At 51.9% G+C, this 20,377-nt stretch overlaps 3 protein-coding genes across 5 annotated transcripts; 2 read left to right on the top strand and 1 right to left on the bottom strand.

The window, feature by feature from the left end:
• Nucleotides 1–12,468: 12,468 nt before the first annotated feature.
• Nucleotides 12,469–15,272, top strand: LOC120661981 (eukaryotic translation initiation factor 6-2). Its single transcript, XM_039941019.1, has 8 exons — nt 12,469–12,612; nt 12,733–12,793; nt 13,367–13,463; nt 13,563–13,648; nt 13,724–13,768; nt 14,354–14,484; nt 14,576–14,686; nt 14,768–15,272. Exons 2-8 carry the CDS (start codon nt 12,784–12,786, stop codon nt 15,023–15,025), a joined length of 738 nt encoding a protein of 245 aa, XP_039796953.1. The 5' UTR covers nt 12,469–12,612; nt 12,733–12,783; the 3' UTR covers nt 15,026–15,272.
• Nucleotides 15,273–15,696: 424 nt separating this feature from the next.
• On the bottom strand, nt 15,697–18,112 carry LOC120661980 (thymidylate kinase-like). Of its 3 annotated transcripts, none has more exons than XM_039941016.1 (7): nt 17,903–18,112; nt 17,733–17,785; nt 17,314–17,640; nt 17,071–17,182; nt 16,923–16,982; nt 16,313–16,417; nt 15,697–16,040 (listed from the first exon to the last, which is right to left on the bottom strand). In XM_039941016.1, the coding sequence occupies exons 2-7, from the start codon at nt 17,777–17,779 to the stop codon at nt 15,930–15,932; spliced, it is 762 nt and encodes a 253-aa protein (XP_039796950.1). In that variant the 5' UTR covers nt 17,780–17,785; nt 17,903–18,112; the 3' UTR covers nt 15,697–15,929. The 3 variants fall into 3 exon arrangements, with proteins under 3 accessions (XP_039796950.1, XP_039796951.1, XP_039796952.1); XM_039941017.1 differs by having other exon boundaries at nt 17,733–17,745; XM_039941018.1 differs by lacking the exon at nt 17,733–17,785.
• A 1,221-nt stretch (nt 18,113–19,333) lies between these two features.
• On the top strand, nt 19,334–20,319 carry LOC120662950 (basic proline-rich protein-like). The gene is made up of 2 exons (XM_039941992.1): nt 19,334–19,954; nt 20,305–20,319. The coding sequence occupies exons 1-2, from the start codon at nt 19,334–19,336 to the stop codon at nt 20,317–20,319; spliced, it is 636 nt and encodes a 211-aa protein (XP_039797926.1).
• The last annotated feature ends 58 nt before the right edge of the window (nt 20,320–20,377 follow it).

The following is a 20,377-nucleotide window of genomic DNA, read 5'->3' as shown; positions in this document are numbered from 1 at the left end:
AGAGATCCCCTTCTACCACCGCGTAGCGTTTAGCCAATCGGACTATGCGCTCAGCGGACACATCGTCATCAGGGAGGATGTTATCTTTCAGGTAGTCCCGGATCTCGGAGATCCATGCATCGGGAGCTCCCAAAGCAGATAGGGGTGGTTCTGTGAGGACAACAGGCTCCTCAACAGAACACACAGCCCTAGTTGGGCACCATAGGTGGAATACTGCCGGGACCGCTAGCTTCGAGGTGCCAGCTTGATCCCCGTCACCCGGCTCGGCAGGCTGGGCGGTAGGTTTCAGCAGCCGTCTTTCAAAGACACCCTCAGGCACAGAAGCCCAGGTAGATGCTCTCGCAGAGAGATCATCTGCTGCTGAGTTGTGCTCGCGGGGAACGTGTTGTAGTTCCAAAGCGTCGAAGTCCTTCTCGAGCTTCCTCACGTGTATGAGGTATGCAGCGAGCTGGAGATTATTGCAGTTGCAATCCCCTCGGACCTGCTTAATGATTAGCTGGGAGTCCCCCTTCACCAGAAGCTGCCGGACCCCCAATGAGAGGGCTTGGGTCAGGCCGAAGATCAGAGCCTCGTATTCCGCCATGTTGTTGGTGGCCTTGAACTCAAGGTGCACCATGTACTTCAGCTGATCTTCGTTTGGGTCGATGAGGACCACACCAGCTCCGGCCCACTTCTCGCGGGCGGACCCATCAAAGAAGAGTGTCCAGTGAGGCTCGGTGAAGACTGGTGTCCTGATTTCCGGCTCCGGGGGTCCAACATTTATGGCCGGACCTCCAGGGTTGCTTGGGGAAGGAGTCCACTCCGCTATGAAATCAGCCAGGATCTGGCTTTTGACCGCATGGCGTGGCTGGAATTCCAGTTGGAACTCTGCCAGCTCTGCTGCCCACTTGGCGATATTGCCTGTGGCGTTGGAATTGTGTAGAATCGCTCTTAATGGGTAAGAGGTCACTACAACAACTCGGTGTGCTTGAAAGTAGTGGCGCAGTTTCCTGGACGCAATAAGTATTGCATAGATAAGCTTATGCGTCTCAAGATACCTGGCCTTTGCCTCGTGGAGGACTTCACTGACGTAGTAGACTGGCTTTTGGACGGTCCGGACCCTAGTTCCTGGGTCCGGTTCGCCCTTGTCCACCGCATCTGTCCCTTGGGCCCCCAGTGGTTCTGGGCTCCCAATGGGATGAGGCTCCTCCGGGCCTGCCTGTGCGGGGCCCGGACCTTCAAGCTGGGGTGAGGCTGACGGGCCCCCGTGTCCGGGGTCCGGCTCACCATCCTTGGCCAAGAGGACCTTAGTGCTCCCCTGGCGGGTTTGCTCCATCCTTTCGGCGACCAGCACCATGCTGACCGCCTCCGCAGATGCAGCAAGATACAGAAACAACGGCTCACCGGGTTCTGGTGCCACCAATACTGGCAGCGAGGTGAGGTGCTGCTTCAGCTCCTGGAAGGCCTGTTCAGCCTCTTCGGTCCATGAAAATGGACCGGACCTCCTCAACAGCTTGAAGAAGGGAAGGGCCCTCTCAGCCAGCCTCGATATGAAGCGGCTAAGAGCAGCGAGAGATCCAGTAAGCTTCTGGACGTCCTTGATGCGGCCAGGAGGCCTCATTGCTTCGATCGCCTTGATCTTGGCTGGGTTTGCCTCGATGCCTCGATGCGAGACCAGGAAACCCAGCAGCTTCCCTGCTGAGACGCCGAAGATGCACTTCTCTGGGTTCAGCTTCGTGCGGGTGGCGCGAAGACGGTCGAAGACGAGGGACAGGTCCTCCACTAGTGTTGATCCTACCCTAGTCTTGACCACAATGTCATCGACATAAACCTCAACAATATCTCTAATTAGATTACAGAAGGTTTTGTTCATAGCTCGCACAAACGTGGGTAAGGCATTCCTTAGACCATACGGCATGACAATGTAGCAATAAAGCCCATCTACTGTTACAAAGGCAGTATGCTTCCTATCCTCTCTAGACATCTGAATCTGGTGGAAACCAGAGTATGCATCTAGGAAAGACAAAAGATCACACCCGGAGGTGGAGTCCACGATCTGATCGATACGCGGAAGAGGGTAGGGGTCTCTTGGACATGCCTTGTTGAGGCTGGTGTAGTCGATGCACATCCGGAGCTTCCCGTTGGCTTTTGGGACGACGACCGGATTGGCCAACCACTCGGGATGGTGGACCTCCTCGATGAAGCCAGCGTGTAGGAGCTTGTGGACTTCTTCGCGGATGAAGTTCTGCCGCTCCACAGACTGCTTCCGAGGTTTTTGGCGCACCGGCGTGGCGTCGGGGTAGATCCTCAGATTGTGCTCGATCACTTCCCTGGGGATCCCGGGCATCTGCGACGGTTCCCAGGCGAACACGTCGACATTTGCCCGGAGGAAAGCGATGAGCGCGTCTTCCTATTTCTCCTCCAGGTTCCCCGCGATGCGGGTGGTCCTGGTGGTGTCTGCCCCAATCTGTACCGACTTCACGGGAACTTGGTCTGGATCAGATGGTTGGACCTTGGAAGCCTTTGCAGGCGCCCTGGGTTGCGAGGTGGACGGATCCTCCTCGGAGCGTGCAGCCTCTGCCGCCAGAGTGTGCAGTCTCTCAACTGCAGCAACGGCAGCGGTGCGGTCGCCCTGCACGGTGAGGACTCCGGCAGGGGAAGGCATCTTCAAGACCAAATACCCATAGTGGGCAATGGCCATGAAGCGGTAGAGTGCCGGTCGGCCAATGATAGCGTTGAACGGGAGGTTCACCTCCGCAACATCAAACATGACGCTTTCTGTGCGGAAGTTTTCCTCGGTCCCGAAAGTGATCGGCAATGTGATGCTCCCCAGGGGGAACACCGGATGTGGGCCCACTCCGGAGAATGGGCGAGAGGGAGTCAGCTTGGACTCTGGGATCTGCAGCTGCTTAAATGCTGCATAACTGATGACGTTGAGGCCAGCCCCACCGTCAATCAGCACGTGGTAGAGCCTCACGTTGGATATGACAGGAGCAGTGACTAAAGGTAGCACACCAGCTCCAGCCATATTCTCCGGGCAGTCGGACGGCCCGAAAGAGATGGTGGTGTTCATCCACCTCTGGTGCGGCGCCGCCCTGGGGACCCCCGGCTTCACCGAAAGGACCTCCCGGCGAAGGGTCTTCACGTCCCGCCGGGAGACAAGCTCCCAGCTCCCGCCATACATCACGTACAGCTTCTTGCGGCGGTCGCCGTTGTCGGAATCGGAGTCGTCGTTGTGATAGACGCCCTTCAGCTCTCGAGCGGGGGATTGGTACCCCAGCTCCTTCTCCCCGGCTGCGGCTCTGCTGTCAGAGGCCTTCTCCTTGCCGGCCCGCTGGCGAGGAGGGGGTGAGTCATCCTTAGAGGACTGCTCCCGCCGCCCACTGACCCGTTTCGCGAGCTTTTGGATCTCGCGGCAGTCAGCAGCGCTGTGGCGAGCGGTGGGATGCACTGGGCATGAACCTCCGCTTCCACCTTGCGGGCGAGGGCGTTTGCCGTGTGTATTCTGGCCCCCAGCCGCTGCCGCCGCTGCCGGCGCCGCTGGTGGCGCTGCTGCTGCAACGACTGGTCCGTCAGAATGCGGCTCCCCACGACCCCGGTTCTTCTTCTTCTTCTTGCCACCGCCCTGAGCGGTAGCGCTGGAGCCACCAGCCTTGGTGTCTCCGTCTTGGGGAGCTGAGTGCCATGCACGGCCCTCGGCGGCCCTGGCACACTTGTCTGCCAGGGAGAAAAGCGTAGTGACGCTTTCCACCTCGTGCGTCGCCAGCTTCTCGAGCATCTTCTCATCACGCACCCCCTGACGGAAAGCAGTAATAATAGATGCATCTGAGATACGAGGAATGGTACCCCGTACCTTAGTGAAGCGCGAGATGAAAGCCCGAAGCGTTTCCCCGGGTTTTTGCCTCACGGCGTGAAGGTGTGCCTCCACACCATGCTGCTGGTAGGCGCTGGCGAAGTTCGCTGTGAACCTTGCACAGAGCTCTTCCCAGGACTGGATCGTCCCAGGTGTGAGGTTCATGAGCCAGGTCCGGGCTGGCCCAGACAAGGCTACATGAAAGTAGCTTGCCATGACGGCGCCGTTGCCACCAGCTGCTGTGATGGCGGTAACGTACACCTGCAGGAATTCCGACGGGTTAGTAGTACCGTCGTACTTTTCCGGCAAGTGGGGGCGGAACTTGGGTGGCCACGCCACGGCGCGGAGGTGCTCCGCAAGCGCAGCACAGCCCACCCCGGCCACCGGTGCCCCTGGCTGAATCCGGGCGTTCACCGGAGGCCTGGGTGCCGCCGCGTCCAGATCGACATTGAGGTTGCGTCCCTCAATGTTGAGACGGCGCTCTCGCGCCCTCTCGACAGCGATGCGGGCATCCTCCCCCGCGCGCCGGCGGTTGAGCTCCGCCCGCAAGTCTTCTGTTCGTGCACCCCTCACGGTGGGGGAGCGCACAGACGCCGACGCACCGCCCTGACGCTGGTGGTAAGGTACCACCGCGTTGCCAGGCGGAGGTCGTTGCCCAGTCTTTGCAGAACTGGGGGAGGCCTGAGCCAGGTGGAGGAGACGGTCGACGTCGTCTCGCCACTGCCTCAGGGCGTCTGGCGAGGCTGCCTCAGCCGGAGGGTTGCGAAGCAACTCCCTAGCCGCGGCTAGAGCTCCGCCGCTCGCAGTCTGTGAGGGGGCCCTTGATGGGCGCCCTGACTCTTGCCGGCGGGCGGCTCGCGCCACCGCCAACGGTGGCTGCTCCACAGGCACGGTTGCCCCTGGAGCAGGAACGCGAGGGGCGTGTGGCGTGGAGGACGCCACCCCCTCCGTCATCTCCACGTCGTCCACACGAACCATGGGGACGAAGAGGATGATGAAATGCGACCAGCTAGCTCCCCCTACCTGGCGCGCCAAATGTCGTGGTGTTGCAAACCACGGCCGGGTGGCGGAAGGCACCCGCCCTAGCCCAGAGGGTGTGTACTCAGGGGGTAGCTAGTCTTAGATCGATCTCCCTCCAGAACACAAGAAACACAGCAGGATTTAGAGTGGTTCGGGCCGCCGGAGCGTAATACCCTACATCCACTGTGTGTTGTATTGCCTTCCCACAAGCGTGAGGAGGTGCGAGAGCTTGAGTCTGTATGGATGTCCCCTGTGCACAGCGAGCGCCTCCCTTTTATATCTCAAGGGGGCGCGTACACAGTCGTTGGATCCCCGACAGGTGGGTCCAACGATGTAGTATAACCTAACGCACTGTTCATGCATTATGGCGTTGCAGGCAAAGGAGATCTTTCTCTTGGATTCCCTCGCCTGCTCCCGGAGCCCTTCGTCCATCATGTCCTAGCGTCGTCTTGTCAGGTCGGGCCCGTCGCAGCTAGTGACACCGCCCGTCACATTGCTTAAGCGGGCGGTGTAGCTTGCGGCGTAGGCGGCATGATGGAAAAGTGCCGTGCTGTCGTATCCGTTTAATGCTACAGGCGGGCTCTGCGCGGGCGCGGCTCAGGCGGCTGCACTGTGCTCCTTGATAATACGCGGCGCGCAGCGGGGCCTGACAAAAGGCTGTCTTGTGTACCACGGCGGCAGAGCACGCCTTGTCTATCGCATTAAATGCGGTAGGTGGGCGAGTCTTCCTCCGGAAGGCTCGCGCACGATCCCACGCCTCCGGGACACGTGGCGGCTTCGGACCCCTACACGGTGAGGGGAGTCCGGACGGGCGTAGGAGGTCCCGGACCCCTCTGGGGGTCCGAGGCTTCGGCGGTCAGCTTGGAGCTTCCCTTCCATGGAGACACGTGGCGCCACCGGACCCATCCTCAGGCGGGGAACGGTCCGGGGCCGTTGGCCTGGTGAGGGAAAAAGCCTGGCCTGTGGGGCCTGGCTACTCCGTCTCTCCCGCGCAGCTACGGATAACTACGCGGGTCCTGCTTCCCTGCAGTAAGAGTGGGTATCCCTGCTGCAGGGTACCGACAGAACCCACAAACATAATAAGTTCACATAAATAATATCTATAAAAACAAATGACAAGTAACCTACCACAATCATAAACATCGGATACAAATAAGCGGTCCATAGCTATCTCATTACAAATAAACATCATATACATCTAACCACCCCTAGGGCGTCGGACCCTCTTAGCCCTCTGCTGGGCACGGACATGTCCCTCGGAGTAGGTGAGAACTCCGGAGACCTCACCTGTCGCTCAGGACGCGCAAGGGGCTGCGGTGTCTGCTGCTGAGAGATCCCAAGTGGTGCTCCTCCTAGCTGTGAATACCCCAAGACATCGGGGTCACCTTGCGCGGCAGGCTCTTCTGGACTCAAGCTGTCGAAGTCGTCTAAGGTGAATGTCTCGTTATCTGGTCGAAAGGAGGAAGAAGAAGGTCCGGCGCCCGCATCGGGGTAGAATCCTACGCAAAAAATATGGATGTTAGCGTACGCTCATATATTTCGTAATGATATGTAGAAACTAAAATACGAAACATAAATTAACCTGTGCACGCCGGTATCTGTGGCCCCGGTACCATCCCTGGATACGGTCCGCCAACTGGTGCTGTCCCTCTAAACATTCCAGTATGGCCGAACGCAGTAGCTGGATCGTATCCTGTATGTGATATTAGTAAATATGTAGGAACACTTGATGTAATTTTAAAGAGATATGTACGTTACCTGTACTTGGGAAGAACTGCGACGTCGGCCCGTGTATGGTCGACGGACACGGGAACGACGACGACGCCTGAGACGACCCGTGGCTGTCTTCGTACTGCACACGGCTTCCGAAGTTGTGCGTTACCTGACGCAACTGATCACGCTGCCTCGACCATGCCTCTATCTGCTCAAACTGGGTCATTGGGGATCCGGCACGTACCCTCGTCAGGTAAGTCGAGCAGTCCGTCTCCATCATGTTGCAAAGGCGAAACTGCATCAATTCAGTAAAGTTACAAACACATGAATTATCTTATGAATATGATTATATATATGCAAATATGATCAAGAGACTCACCGCGCCAGCTAGTGCCTCCACGTGGTGCCGGGCATAGCCATCCTGAGGCCTCGCCTGGTGTGGCTGCGGGTGAGTGTCAACAAAAACCAGACGAGCCCGAGTCCGGGGTAAGTACCAGGTGAGGTAAGCCCTAAAGGAGCTATCTGTGTGTGGTCCTGTTGGATGGACCAAGTGCTCGTCTGCCTGTTCCCATTGGTCCACCCACGGCTGGATCTTGGTGAGCCAATCATCAGAGCACGGCAAGCCACTCCTTGACAACCTACAAAGTGGACCACAAAGAATCGTTAGAATCGACACGAATGTATGAGCCAAGTTCATTCATAATTACCTGTGGTCCTGGCGACTGACACGCTCCAACGCGATGGGCACCGAAAACTCCTGGCGCTGCCCAAACTGTCTCCTGACTCTCCAGGGGCAATATGCCTCAACCGCGATGTCATAAACCAGGACGGCGGAAGTAAGCCACAGGCTCGCATTCGCGGAGCAGTGCGAAGACAGGCCTGCTGGTGCACGGGTAGCCACAGCCTCTGGGCTGTAAGGCTCCCAGACAACGTCCTCGGGCGTCAGCATGTCGAGCTCCGAAACAAACTCAGGATATGCGCGTTTAACCCGCGCATGTGCCCAGGACCTCTGCATTCCGAATAAGTAAAATTAAAAGTGCGCTAATACATCATGTAACAATGAATAACAAAATTAGGTTTGTTGCGAACATACCTGACGCCAGATCCAGATAGTTCCCATAGTGGGCCTCTCGTCCTCCTCGTCGCCGTACATGCCCCCGTGGTAAGGCTCGTGGCTGACCAAGGGGCGACCAACGGCTAGCCTCTCGTACGACCAAAGCTGTAGCAGTAGTGGGCACCCTGACAGGATAGCGTTCCCATGTGTCTTCATGCACCCATCGCAGAGTCCACGGTAAGTGGCTGCAAGTACCGCCTCACCCCAGCTGTAGGGCGGTACGTCCTCGTCCCCATCCGCAATCTCCCGTGCATACGGAAGGAGAATCCTATCGACCGAGTTGCCATGAGTGTTGTTGAACATGATGTAACCAAACAACCAAAGTAGGTACGCCTCCAGCGATCTGGTCACACTGTACTCGTCGGCATCCGCAGCCAAAAGGGCAGGCTGCATAAACAATTAAGATAAATAGTTTCAACTATCAATGGAACATGTGAATTGTAACAATTAAATTTATATTTGGAATGAATACGTACTGTAAACTGTAGGAACCAGGTCTTCGAAGGACCTGCTGCTCGCGGGTGCGAGTTGATCGGACCTGCTTCATCCACGCGGTCAACCAGGGCAAAACGGGCCTCCAGCTCATCCTTCCATGAGGCCGCCACCACACGCGGACCTACAGCCTCCCCGACGATAGGGAGGCCGAGGAGGTAGGCCACGTCCTGCAGCGTAGGAGTCATCTCCCCACACGGGAGGTGGAACGTGTGTGTCTCCGGCCTCCATCTGTCAACGAGCGCCGTCAGGAGGGATCGGTCGAGCTGAATAGGCCCAACCTCGACAAGACGGCTCAGAGTCAGTAGGCCGGCCTCACGTAACCTGGAAAAAAACAAAAAATGTCGAAACAAAGGAATACCGGCGAATACATAAGTCATAAACAATAATATTTCATTACATACCGGTCACACCAATCGTTGTGTATAGAGATCGCCTCGCCGGGTGGACGAGGACGTAGCACCTCTAGGGCTCGGTGCTCAACAGCTGCAAAGTAAGACCTGTGGCTCGAGTCGATCACTAGGTCTAGCAAGGAGTCCATCTCCATACCTGCATTCAAAAATATATGAGAACACATAGCTAAATATATTTCATACAAACTAGACACATAAATACAATAATACTTCATTACATACCTGCCATATTTCATTACTACATATTACAAATAATGAAATACAATTGTGGATCATGACACCGAATGCCTTCCATGAGCAATTCTCGCCGATGCTCGTCTGAACGTAGGAGGTGCTCCATCTCTGGGATTTCCAGAAGGACCGACGTCAGCAGCATCGTGAAGTGCATTCTGAGGACACTTCTTGTAGTTGTGACTCAATGATCCACATTGGCTGCAACGTTTTTGTGCCTTGCTTGCTTCCGACTCGTCCATACCATTCCGAATACGACGTGTCTGACGACGGCCTTTGCCTTTCTTAGTGGCTGGATCAGGAATAAACATCTTATTCTCATTATCCTGAGTGAAAGGCCCCACAATTCCAATCCCGTATACCTCATGTCCCCATGTGGATATAGCTGCTTCCTTGCTGAAGTACGGTGAAACAAATAGTCCTGGCTGTAACGCAGACTCTGCACATGCCGCAATGAGATGAGAGCATGGCATATGCAATAACTTAGGCTTCATGCAGGAGCAGAATGCTTTGCCATCAACTGTAATCAAACTCTCCTGTACCACTCTATCTCTACGGATACCACGACCACTTCTATCCTTACATAGAACCTCAAATCTATGCTCCATTGTACCTGTGGATATGACGCGGTGCAGTTTTGCATTTTCAATCTTCTTTTGCATATATTGTGTCACTCTTTTGCAAAACTGAATTTGAGGGTTGCTGATGTTTATGCTTGCAGCCGTGTAACGCTCTCTGAAATACTTCATGCACCCATACATGATGAACTCAACAATTCCCACAAGTGGAAAGGCACGACAAGAACGCATAACCATATTGAAACACTCTGCATGGTTCGTTGTCTGAATACCATACCGTATTCCGTTGGTATCATAAAGGAATGACCATTTCTCCTTAGGTGCACCTCGAATCCAGTGTGAAAATGGCTTCTCAATTGAATCCCTAGCCTCTGCAGCCTGACTCGTGCCTGCTCCTGATGCCCTTACCTTCACTAGCTCTGCAGTCAACTGATCAAGCATCTGCCATAATGCATTGAATTTTCTCTGTTGATTTTGGGTGCACAACCTCTTAAACAGGTTCTTAAGATCCTTGTTCTTGAAGTGTTCATAGAAGTTTGCACCCATATGCCTAATGCACCACCTGTTTTGGACATCAGGCCATAATGGAGGCGTTGTCGCAGTTCCACATTGCAATTTCAGTATTGATTGCAGGATACCTGCATGCCTATCACTAATAAGGCACACATCTGGACGTGCAGCAACAACATGATTCTTCACTCGTTCAAGGAACCAATACCAACTGTCTATGTTCTCATTCTCAACAAATGCAAATGCGAGCGGAACAATTTGGTTGTTACAATCTACACCGATTGCGGTGAGTATCTGACCTTTATACCTTCCAGTCAAAAATGTGCCATCAATGCAGATCACCGGAAGACAAAACTGAAATGCTCTAACAGAAGCACCTATGCAAAAGAAGGCTCGTTGCATAATTCTTTGTCCCCTAGTCACGGCTGGTAAAAGGTATGTGTCATAAAAGCTTCCAGGATTTCTAGCAGCAACCTGGGATAACATACGAGGTAGGTTATCATATGATGCCTCGTATGTGCCGAACCGCATCTCGAACACCCTTTGTTTAGCCCGCCATGCCTTCAAATAACTGATGGTGTACTGGTAAGTCTGCTCAATGTGTCGAATAATCATTTTTTGGCTCATAATTTAGGTTGTCCATAATAAACCCATACATTTGCTTTGCAACAAAGTCGCATGATATATTGCGATGCGAGGGAATAACTTCTGACAGCAAACAAGTGTGCTCTGTGACAATGGAACATTTCCAGTTTGACTTCCATTTTCCCTTGAATGCATGTACTCGCCATGGACATCCAGCATTCACACACTTCACCTCATATTCTTTACTGCCAGACTTCACGACTCTGAATTCTCGTTTCAATGAGATTGCCCATAGTCTCACAGCATCTTTTACGGCTTCAATGTTTGGATATGTTGCACTTTGCACTACCTCATTCCCTCTGTACTCCCACTCCTGATTTCGTACATCTTCTGCGATATGACTGCCAAAACCATGCTCTTTCCACTCTTTTGGCAATGAGTACTGCTCGTCATCAGATGAGTCCTCATATTCTTCCATCTCTATTGCGGTTTGGTCTTCTGCCTCCATCTCGTCCACAATGCTATGTATCCTCTCTCCCTCATCAGCAAGGCCCTGTGGTCCCATGTTTTGGTTCTCTGTCTCTTCTGACTCATCTTGCTCAACATAATTGGTCTCTCTTCGAATACTCGGAGTTCCTTGATCTGCACAATGTTGGATTTCATTTTGTGTCTTATCCCGGATTTGAACAAGAATGGCCAGAGGCCACCCACGCTCTAGAGCTGCTTGCATGTACTTCTGCCAGTCATCAGTGCTGTGTATCATCATTAATTTCCATAATTCACTTTCTACCTCCCAATTAACAAGAGACTGGACAGTGATCACATGTGTCAACGGATCAACATGGAACCCACGCTGCAGCCACTTACATATGGAACCAAAACTCCTTTCCAGAGGTTTATCTATGTCGCTAGATGTGCGCTTAAAGGCAGAAAGATCTACTCCATTTGGCCCATACATAACATTGTATTCACCATAAAATACTTGAAACTGCATTTTTCTCGACATATCTGTATATCACATAATACTTATCGAGTTATACTCTTTACTTCACTACCTTATTCAATAATCCGTAAAAACTAAGTATGGAATTCAACTATAACGTATAAGTATTCATAACTATGTGATGACTCTCGAATTCTATACTGCATATGCCAAATTCTATTCTAAATCATAATTAATTTATAAACATGTCTCTAATAGCACTGCAATTGTAATAATAAATGCGTAGAACTAATTTTCTAAACTAATTTACTACTACGTAACTACAAACTAAAGTATCATTGAACTCCTACTTAAATGGATCTACTATAGCACTAATTAAATTAAATTACTCATATTTAAATACGTAGTACTTAAATATAACAATATTTAAACTAAATGTACTAACCTGCAGATCACAAGTGCTGAATCCGGCAGGGCTTCGCCGCTTTCCTTCTCCTCACTCCTCTCTTTTTTTTTCTGGATTTTTGGTGGAATTTTCGGGCTCAAATGAGGAGGGAAGGGGAGGGCTGGGGCTTTTATAAGGGGGGGAGACCCCGGTCGCCCGCGGGGGGGGGGGGGCGACAGGCCCCCCGGTCGCCCGCGGGGGGGGGGGGGGCGACAGGCCCCCTGCCGCGACTGTGGGCCGGGCCCAGCGGCGGTCGCCCGTGGGCCGGGCGACAGGCCCCTGTCGCCCCCCCCCCCCCAACGGGCGACAGGGCTTGTTTTTTTTTCTCCAGGGACTTCGTTGCAAATTTGAAAAAAAAAATTACACATTGGGCCTGTCGCCCTATGGGAGGGCGACCGGGGTATATTTTTGAAATTTTTGAAAACGGACATATATTTTTGAAATTTTAATTTTTTTAAATATAAAAAAGAAAAAACCGCTAGTGCGACAATTGAAGCCCAACTAGACCAGCCCACAACTCCACCGCGGACAAGTGAGGCCCAACTAGACCAGCCCACCCACGACTCCACCGCGCGCCGCCTCGGGGTCCGGGTGCGTGCGATCCTACCGACTACCGCCACGCCCATCATTGCGGCAGTGCGGCTCCCACCCCTTCACATTCCGCCCTCGCAGACCCGCGCCTGAAACCCTTGCGCCCACCGCCGCCGCCGCCTCCCACCCGAAATCCGCTTCGCCGGTTCGTCTCTCCTTTCGATTGTTTCCTCGTTCCTCCGTAGATCGCTATCTCCAGTCGAATTCCTCGGCTGGTTCAAGTCCCCCCCCCCCGGTGATAATCGCTCTGGTGTTTGATCTGCAGGTGCGCGCTTGTAGTTGAGGGAACTGCTGCTTCCGTGAACACCGGTCGACCATGGCGACCCGTAAGTTTCGAATTCCTTATGCCATATTTTTTATGCGAGTTTCGTCCGTAGGAGTTTCATACTCCAGTCTCCACAAATGGCGTCGATAGCGCTCTAATCTTCGTTTTGGTCTGTTAGTTTTGCGGCTAGATGACTGGTACACTTATAGTTCCTGTTTCATGATTTATGCGGTGAAGGTTATGGGTTTGGGGGTCTAGAAGGTAGTTTATTGAATGCATATGCTTGCCTGAATTTTGGTTTTAGAGTTACAAGGCTAGGGTTGCCTTCAGTTTGATGAGTGTTTTGGTAGCTACATAGTGTGACAAAGTTTGGTTTGTAGTTTGTGGAATTGCCATTTGGACAAATACTACAGTGGTATTGCAATTGCAAATCCTTAATAATATGAGAACTCTTCTGCGAATCAGTTCATGGTTTGTTCTCTGCTAGGTTTTGAAGAAGAAAAATATGTATATACATACTTGTTCTCGTTTGGGTATAAGTAGTTGGGTCTGTGATTTTTCACTCTGACGATCCTTTTAATGTTTGTGTTTTGTGTTCTATAATCTGCAACTTCTGGCATGTGAACTCTTTCAGGTATTCAGTTTGAGAACAATTGTGAAGTTGGTGTTTTTTCTAAGCTAACAAATGCCTACTGCCTGGTCGCAATTGGAGGGTCAGAGAACTTCTACAGGTTAGTCCTACATATTTCTTTGATTTGAGTTATTGGGCATCCTTTGGTGTAAGTGGAGGAATATCTAACTTTAACGACATGTTCTTCCATGATTTGCAGTGCATTTGAGGCTGAGCTTGCAGATTCCATTCCCGTGGTCAAGACCTCTATAGGTGGCACCAGAATAATCGGCCGACTCTGTGTTGGTTAGTATTTGAGCTTGGCTTTGCTATCTGAGTTGTTGTCTACCCGCCTTCAACTTTTCCATTTTGATGTACTAGGAAACAAGAATGGACTTCTATTGCCACATACCACCACTGACCAAGGTAAATATTTGCTTTATGATGTAAATGAATGTTTATGTTATTCCTGCTAGACCTGTTGTTAGTGCCCTACACACAGCTGCTTGTTAGGAATTTCTATGGACTTCCTGTCCAGATTTCCTTTTCACAAGCATGTTCCTTCCTTTATATTTGTCCAGCTGCGTTTGATTTTGCAAGTTTATGGCACAGTTTCCTGAAATTATCTGTGCGTTCTAGGAAATTTTATTTCTAGCAGCATTCTACCTCTAGGTTATTTTCAATAAAAAAAATTATATAGTTTTCACCTAAAATAGTCTTGAAACCACCTGAGAGTGGTTGCATTTCGTGAGTTAAGTCGTATTTGTTGATTGTGGATACCATGTACGTTTTCTTGAAGCTGTCAGATTATATTGTGGACCTGCAGTTGAACAAGTTTCCATGAAATTTCTGGGGTGAAGTCTTGTGGAGATTGTACCTATCTTTTAGTGATATATAACCATTCCAGCTTGGTTGTACATGTGATATTTTTGCCTCTTTATTTCGTGGGTTACACCATCCATCATGAATCTTTTATGCTTACGTCCTCCCTGTGCTTTGGAACTGTTCTAGAGCTGCAGCATCTGAGGAACTGCTTGCCTGATCAAGTGGTTGTACAGCGTATTGATGAGAGGTTATCAGCCCTTGGCAATTGCATAGCCTGCAATGATCATGTTGCACTTACACATCCTGACCTCGACAAGGTATGCCTATGTATATCTGTTGATGGTCCCTGAACCTTTGCCTTCTCTCAATTACCTAAAGGTGATTCTTTCATGATGCTTGATTCTCCAGGAGACGGAGGAGTTTATTGCAGATGTGCTTGGAGTTGAGGTATTCAGGCAGACTATTGCTGGAAATATCCTCGTGGGGAGCTACTGCGCATTCTCTAACAGGGGTGGCTTGGTACGGTGTTAACTATCAACTGTATTTATCTTCAGCTTGGAAATGTTTTATTCCTAATGTGCAATGCCACCTGTGAAACAGGTTCATCCTCACACATCCATTGAAGACCTTGATGAGCTCTCCACACTCTTGCAAGTCCCGCTCGTGGCTGGAACCGTGAACAGAGGCAGCGAGGTCATTGCTGCAGGAATGACTGTGAACGACTGGACAGCATTCTGTGGCTCAGACACGACGGCCACCGAGCTCTCGGTCATTGAGAGCGTCTTCAAGCTGAGAGAAGGGCAGCCCACAGCGATTGTCGATGACATGAGGAAGTCTCTGATCGACAGTTATGTGTAGGCGGATCTCAAGCATTACCTGTGCCAAGATGCACTGCGAGCTATACTTGTGTTATCTGTAGTAAAACCAAAGCGTACCCTCTGACAACCTACATTTGGTGGTTTATCCTTGGCATTTGAATCTGAGACTCGAGGTTTTACCATGTTCCTTTAAGGCTCATGGTATGCTAGTAAGAAGATAATGCTTCTGTTCGTTGTTATATGATGTTTGAGCATGGAGCTATGGGAGTATGGACACATTTGGCTCATCTTTCCAGTTTATGTTTAGCAATCTGGGAAGTAAGATTTTTGTCGGCCTGTTCATGGTCCGGTCTAACTGTTTTTAGGTAAAATCCAGCCCAAGCCGTAGAAGCCGTTGCATCAGAGGTTTGGAACCAGTGGGTACGGTTAACATTGCAGCCCACAAAGCAGCCATGCTACGAAGATGTTGATGCCGATGTCGTCAGCACGATCCACACCAACCAATGAACAGGGCGAGAATTTTGGCTACATGCACCGTTCTTGCAACGATTTGGAAATTGAGATTTCAGATGCTAACGTTCTTTTTGCTTGAGTGATAATGCATGCCTTTACAAAAAATATGTTCAGTCCAGAAGCAATTGTATATTTGTATAGCCATGAAATCCGAGGAGTCAAGTGTTTCGTATCCTCACGTTCTGCATTAGTACGACGCAACCTGAACGCCAGCATAAACTTTCTGAGAAATAAGTGTAGAAAAGAATGTTATCTGAAAACACCAATCAAATGTGGAAATGTATATTGCACACGGGACGGTGATACAGAGAATGGTAAATGAAAGCTTTGCCAGATGCCTAATTTCTCATCACCAGCAAACGGTGGATCACATAAAGATGCGGATGTATCAGCCTTTGCTGAGCTGTGTTTCTTCACGGGATGGTGGCGCTTCACCAAGCCAGATTGGTAAGTGGCTTCTCTTGAGACTCCTGAATGCAGTTCGTAGCCAGTTCTCTCAGCTGTTCTTCCACGGTCTCCATTGAAAGGGAACCATCAACAATCTTCATAAACACAAGAGTTGAGTAAGATTTGCAGATTCATTTGATAACAGATTTCATAAACACAAGATTTATCTAGGGAGTTTCTATTTCACACATATCAAATTAGCAATATTAGCATTCAGAAATAGATCACAGGAAGTCGAAAAGAATATAGCCTGCCACTCTGGTCCCTTGAGTAGTTGAGTTGACACACAGAACTAGAGTCACTTGCACAAGAGACAAAGCAAACACAAAAGACCACACTGCGGTGATCGTTGAAGAAACTAAGTTACCTTCCATGTCGAATCACTGAGTGAATGATAATGATCTGCAACTCTCTTTTGGAATTCAATCTTCTCATATCGCTCACCACCATAGCCCCCTCTTTCAGCCGCTTTCTGTAACAAAGATTCACATACCACTATGAAGCAGGAGGATAATCAATATAAACTATTGAAGCATGGAATTTGTGACACATGACATATTGACATCGAACATCAATTCAGCATACAGGCTGGTATGCAGCATTATAGGCAGGTGGGCAAGGAAAATTGCTGAACAAAAAGTCCCCACCCCCCAAATTTCCGCCCTTTGGCAAAGGCTTCAGAAATAAAGTGGATTGTTTTAGTGTTCCAGCTTCCAGGACAGAATTCAATACAGGGTGACCTTAACCATATCATAATCACCAAGTTCTACATGTAAAGGTTATTTTGATTTGGTTAAGGCTGAACAATAGCTATCATCACTACAGTGTGTAAATAATGTAATAAAACTGAAAAAAAATTCTAGCACCTTCATTATGGAACACTAACTCAGAGTATAAACAGAATATAGAGAGTATAAACATACTGTAGCGAGGATAAATATAAACAGAATAAAAAAGAAAGAGTATAAACAGAATACCTCTGGTTGTACATCCAGATAAATTACAAGATCTGGAGCTATAAGTCCAACATCTGGAGCCTGAAATAGTATAGGCGTCACTGCTCAACTTCCAGGTGTTTATGCGAAGATAGGAAATCATTATACAGCACAATGTTACCAAGCTCACCTTGCACCATTCAATATCAAGCCCTTTAGCAGCTGAGAAAGCCACTCCAGAATAAGAATAACAGTCTACGATGAGAGTAGTTCCACCAAGTAGCTTGCTTTCCATCAAAGCTCTGCAATTGTCCAACCAAACAAAACAGCTCCACAGTTACAGCAATCTTGAATCATTTTGCACGTTATACAGCATATAACTCAGACCAAACTTCCAGCATATCACACTAGCATGTTGCAACAGTTTTGTTACCTTTTCTCCCAGCGGTTTGCACTGAAGAGCAAATGAACCGTTCTGTCATCAAGCTGCGACTCATTTGCCAGGTAGGCAGAGATCATCTGCCCAACACTGGTGCCCCTATCCGGGAACCGCCACCCTTCAGCACGCCAACCTTGGCCTTCCAGATAGGACAGCAGCCGAGCACACTGTGATGATTTGCCACTCCGGTCCAACCCTTCCAGTACAATCAGAGCACCACGCCCACTCTTGCTGCCAGCATTCGCCATTCTCACGCCCTGAAACGCCCTCCGATGCTGTGAAAACAAGCCGAGACGAGAGGGCGCCGCCGATTTGCCACTCCTGCAACAAAGATTGCAGGCACTGTCATCCCAAGGATCGGACATAAATCTTCTAGTTCACAAAAGAATCAGAAGAGATCAGACACGCCTTACCTGCTCCAGGAAGCTGCTCTTCCGGTGAGCCGAACCAATGTAGTCATGCACAACTGAGTGTACCGATTTGAGTAGAATCAAGCTAAGCACAAGCAGAGAAGAGGAGGCGTGGCGAGCCCAGGATTTTCACCTTAGGTATTCAAAATATGGGTAGAGACTAGAGAGCAGACCTGCAGTACTCCTCCAGTCAGCGCCGACACCAGTCACAGCCACCTCCGTCCCCCACGCTCGCAGGCCGCATCACCGTCCGGCCGGCGGCCAGCCACAGCTACAGGCCCCCGCTTCTGCGCCCTCGCGCCGCCGCAGCCGCTCGCGGCCCTGCCCGCGCGGCGCCGCTCGTAGACCGCAGCACCTAAGCGGCGGCGGGTCTAGGAGGGAAAGAGAAGAAAGGCGGGGTACTTGTCTCTTGTTTATTGTTTACTCACTCCGTTCCAATTTATAAGTCGTTTTAGCGAATCTAAATATATAAATTTTACTATGCATCTAAATAAATACTATATCTAAATGCTGAGCAAAAATTATGTATCTAGATTTGCTAAAATGACTTATAATTTGGAACGGAGGGAGTAGATGCGTAAAATGAAAACTGTGATTGTAGTATTTTCGTTTGAATTCGGTAATTATTATTTGGTCATGTGTTAACTAGATTCAAAAAATCCGTCTCACAAATTATAAACAATCTGTGTAATCAATTATATTGTTTAGCTACATTGCGTTCAAAGATTCGATGTCACGTGAAATTTTGTAAAATTTTGTAATTTTGAAGGCCACTAAAAAGACGTTGGCCTGAAGGGAATTGGATCAGTAGCAGTAGCACCTGATCTCGACCATTCTGGAAGCATCCGACGTCTGATTAGCCAGCTCACCCTAAGCTCCTTCCTGAGTCCAACGCCGATGCCGTTACCATATCAGGTTCTCCGGACTCGTCGTTCTCTAAATTCACTCTCTAAATAAAATATTCTATTTTGATCATCAAGATATTTTGCTCTATACCTCGTTCTTCCGCACCCATCCACTCATCTCCTCTCTATATCAACCACCACGCCATGGGACCCACATTTCAATTTTTTTTCCACTCCCTCCCCATTTTTCTCTCTCCTCCCCATCTCTTCTCCCCGCCGGCATTCCGCCCCCATCCCTCCCTCTCCGCCACCGCAACCGCCTCTCCCTCTCCGCCCTTCCTCTCCTCCCTGCTACCTCGCCGCGCGGCGGCAGCGGCCCGCGCCCTCCTCCCTCGAGCTCCGGCAGCCGGATTCGGCGCCGGGGAGCTCCGCGCCACCACAGCCCGCGGGCGGGGGAGCATTACGCCGCCGCGCCTGGGCAGGCGAGCTCCGCACAGCCGCGGCCTGGGAGGGCGAGCTCTGAATCCGGCCACGGCCCGCACTCCCTCTTGGCGCTCCGGCACGGTCGAGCTCGGCGCGCGAGCCCTCCACCCCGATGCCGAGCTCGACGCCTGGAGCTTCGCCGAGCCGGCGGCCTTAGCCCTCCACCCCGATGCCGAGCTCGCCGCGGACACCTGCGCGGGGCGGCGCCCGAGCTCGGCGCGGCTTGCCGTGCACGCCCGCACGGGGCGGCCCCGACGAGGCAGGGGTGTGCGCCGGATGGCGAGGCGGAGGCGCACCCCTCCTCCGGCATTACTCCCCGACGCTGGCGCCCCCATCCCTGGCATGCGCGCGACGGCTGCCTGCAAGTCGCGCCGGCCTCCTCCCTCCCCTCCTCGGCACCTGTGCCGGCCGTCGGCCTCTTCCCCCTCCTCCTCCCCCGTCCCTGGCATGCCCGCGCCGCGGTCCCTGCGTGCCGGCCGCGGCTCCCTCCGCTCGCGCGCGCCTCCCGCCGGGCCTCGAGCTCCGCGGCTCGCGGCGGGGGCGAAGGCGGTCTCGAGCCTGGGCGGGTGGGTGGCGGAGGTGGCCGAGGAGCTGTCGCGGCAGCCGGAGGCGCGCGCCGCACCGGCGACCGCGCAGGCGTGGGCGGCCTCGCCGCCGCGGCCTCGAGCTCGAGCTCGGCCCTCCCCGGTGCGGACGACGGCGAGCTGGCGGATCCGCGCTGCCTCTCCTGCCTCGTCCCCACCCTCTCTCTGGCCTCCCCCACACCCTTCGTTCCGCTCCGGCCCGGCGAGCAGGGGCAGCGCCCGCGGCCCCGGCTCCCTCCGCTCGCGCCGGCTGCAGTGGCGGGCCACGGCGGCCGCGGCCGCGGCTCCCTCCGCTCGAGCGGGCTCCGGTCAGGTGGGCTCCGGCCGGCGCGTGGATCCGGCGGAGCGCTGCGGCTGCGGGCGCGAGAGGAGGACGGGAGGGCAATGGCGACGGCCGCTACCGCGCTGGCTTTGGCTCGCGGGAGCCCCGTCCGCAACGATAGCGCGCGGGGTAGCGCGCCCCGCTGCAGCGCATTTTTGCGCTAAAACCAACTGCAAACGCATAGCGCGCGGGGTAGCGCCCCCCAGTGCGGACAGTCTTAGCCTTCTTGATCTTAGCTTTGCCGGTCTTCAGAAATAAACTTCACAAGCATCTAATTGAGTATGTAATCGCTTATCTCCGGAAAATTATGTGTTACGTTCCACACCACCTTTTGTTTTCAGGAGGACATTGGTTGAAAATTGTTTATATCGGTGCTAATGTGTGAATCACGGTGCAAAGAAGACCTCTCCTATA

This window comes from Panicum virgatum, chromosome 2N (assembly GCF_016808335.1).
Source record: "Panicum virgatum strain AP13 chromosome 2N, P.virgatum_v5, whole genome shotgun sequence".
Taxonomy (NCBI): Eukaryota; Viridiplantae; Streptophyta; class Magnoliopsida; order Poales; family Poaceae; genus Panicum; species Panicum virgatum.
This window is presented reverse-complemented; position numbering and strand designations above follow the sequence as displayed.

Excerpts from the sequence above, each read along its gene's own strand:
- LOC120662950 (XM_039941992.1), top strand. The coding sequence starts at position 19,334 with ATGGCGAGGCGGAGGCGCACCCCTCCTCCGGCATTACTCCCCGACGCT.
- LOC120661980 (XM_039941016.1), bottom strand. The coding sequence starts at position 17,779 with ATGACTACATTGGTTCGGCTCACCGGAAGAGCAGCTTCCTGGAGCAG. Across the intron at positions 17,641-17,732 it reads AGAGCAGCTTCCTGGAGCAG|GAGTGGCAAATCGGCGGCGC; the intron begins GTAAGGCGTGTC and ends TCTTTGTTGCAG. Across the intron at positions 17,183-17,313 it reads GCAAACCGCTGGGAGAAAAG|AGCTTTGATGGAAAGCAAGC; the intron begins GTAACAAAACTG and ends GGACAATTGCAG.
- LOC120661981 (XM_039941019.1), top strand. Across the intron at positions 13,649-13,723 it reads AATCGGCCGACTCTGTGTTG|GAAACAAGAATGGACTTCTA; the intron begins GTTAGTATTTGA and ends TTGATGTACTAG. Across the intron at positions 14,485-14,575 it reads CACATCCTGACCTCGACAAG|GAGACGGAGGAGTTTATTGC; the intron begins GTATGCCTATGT and ends TTGATTCTCCAG.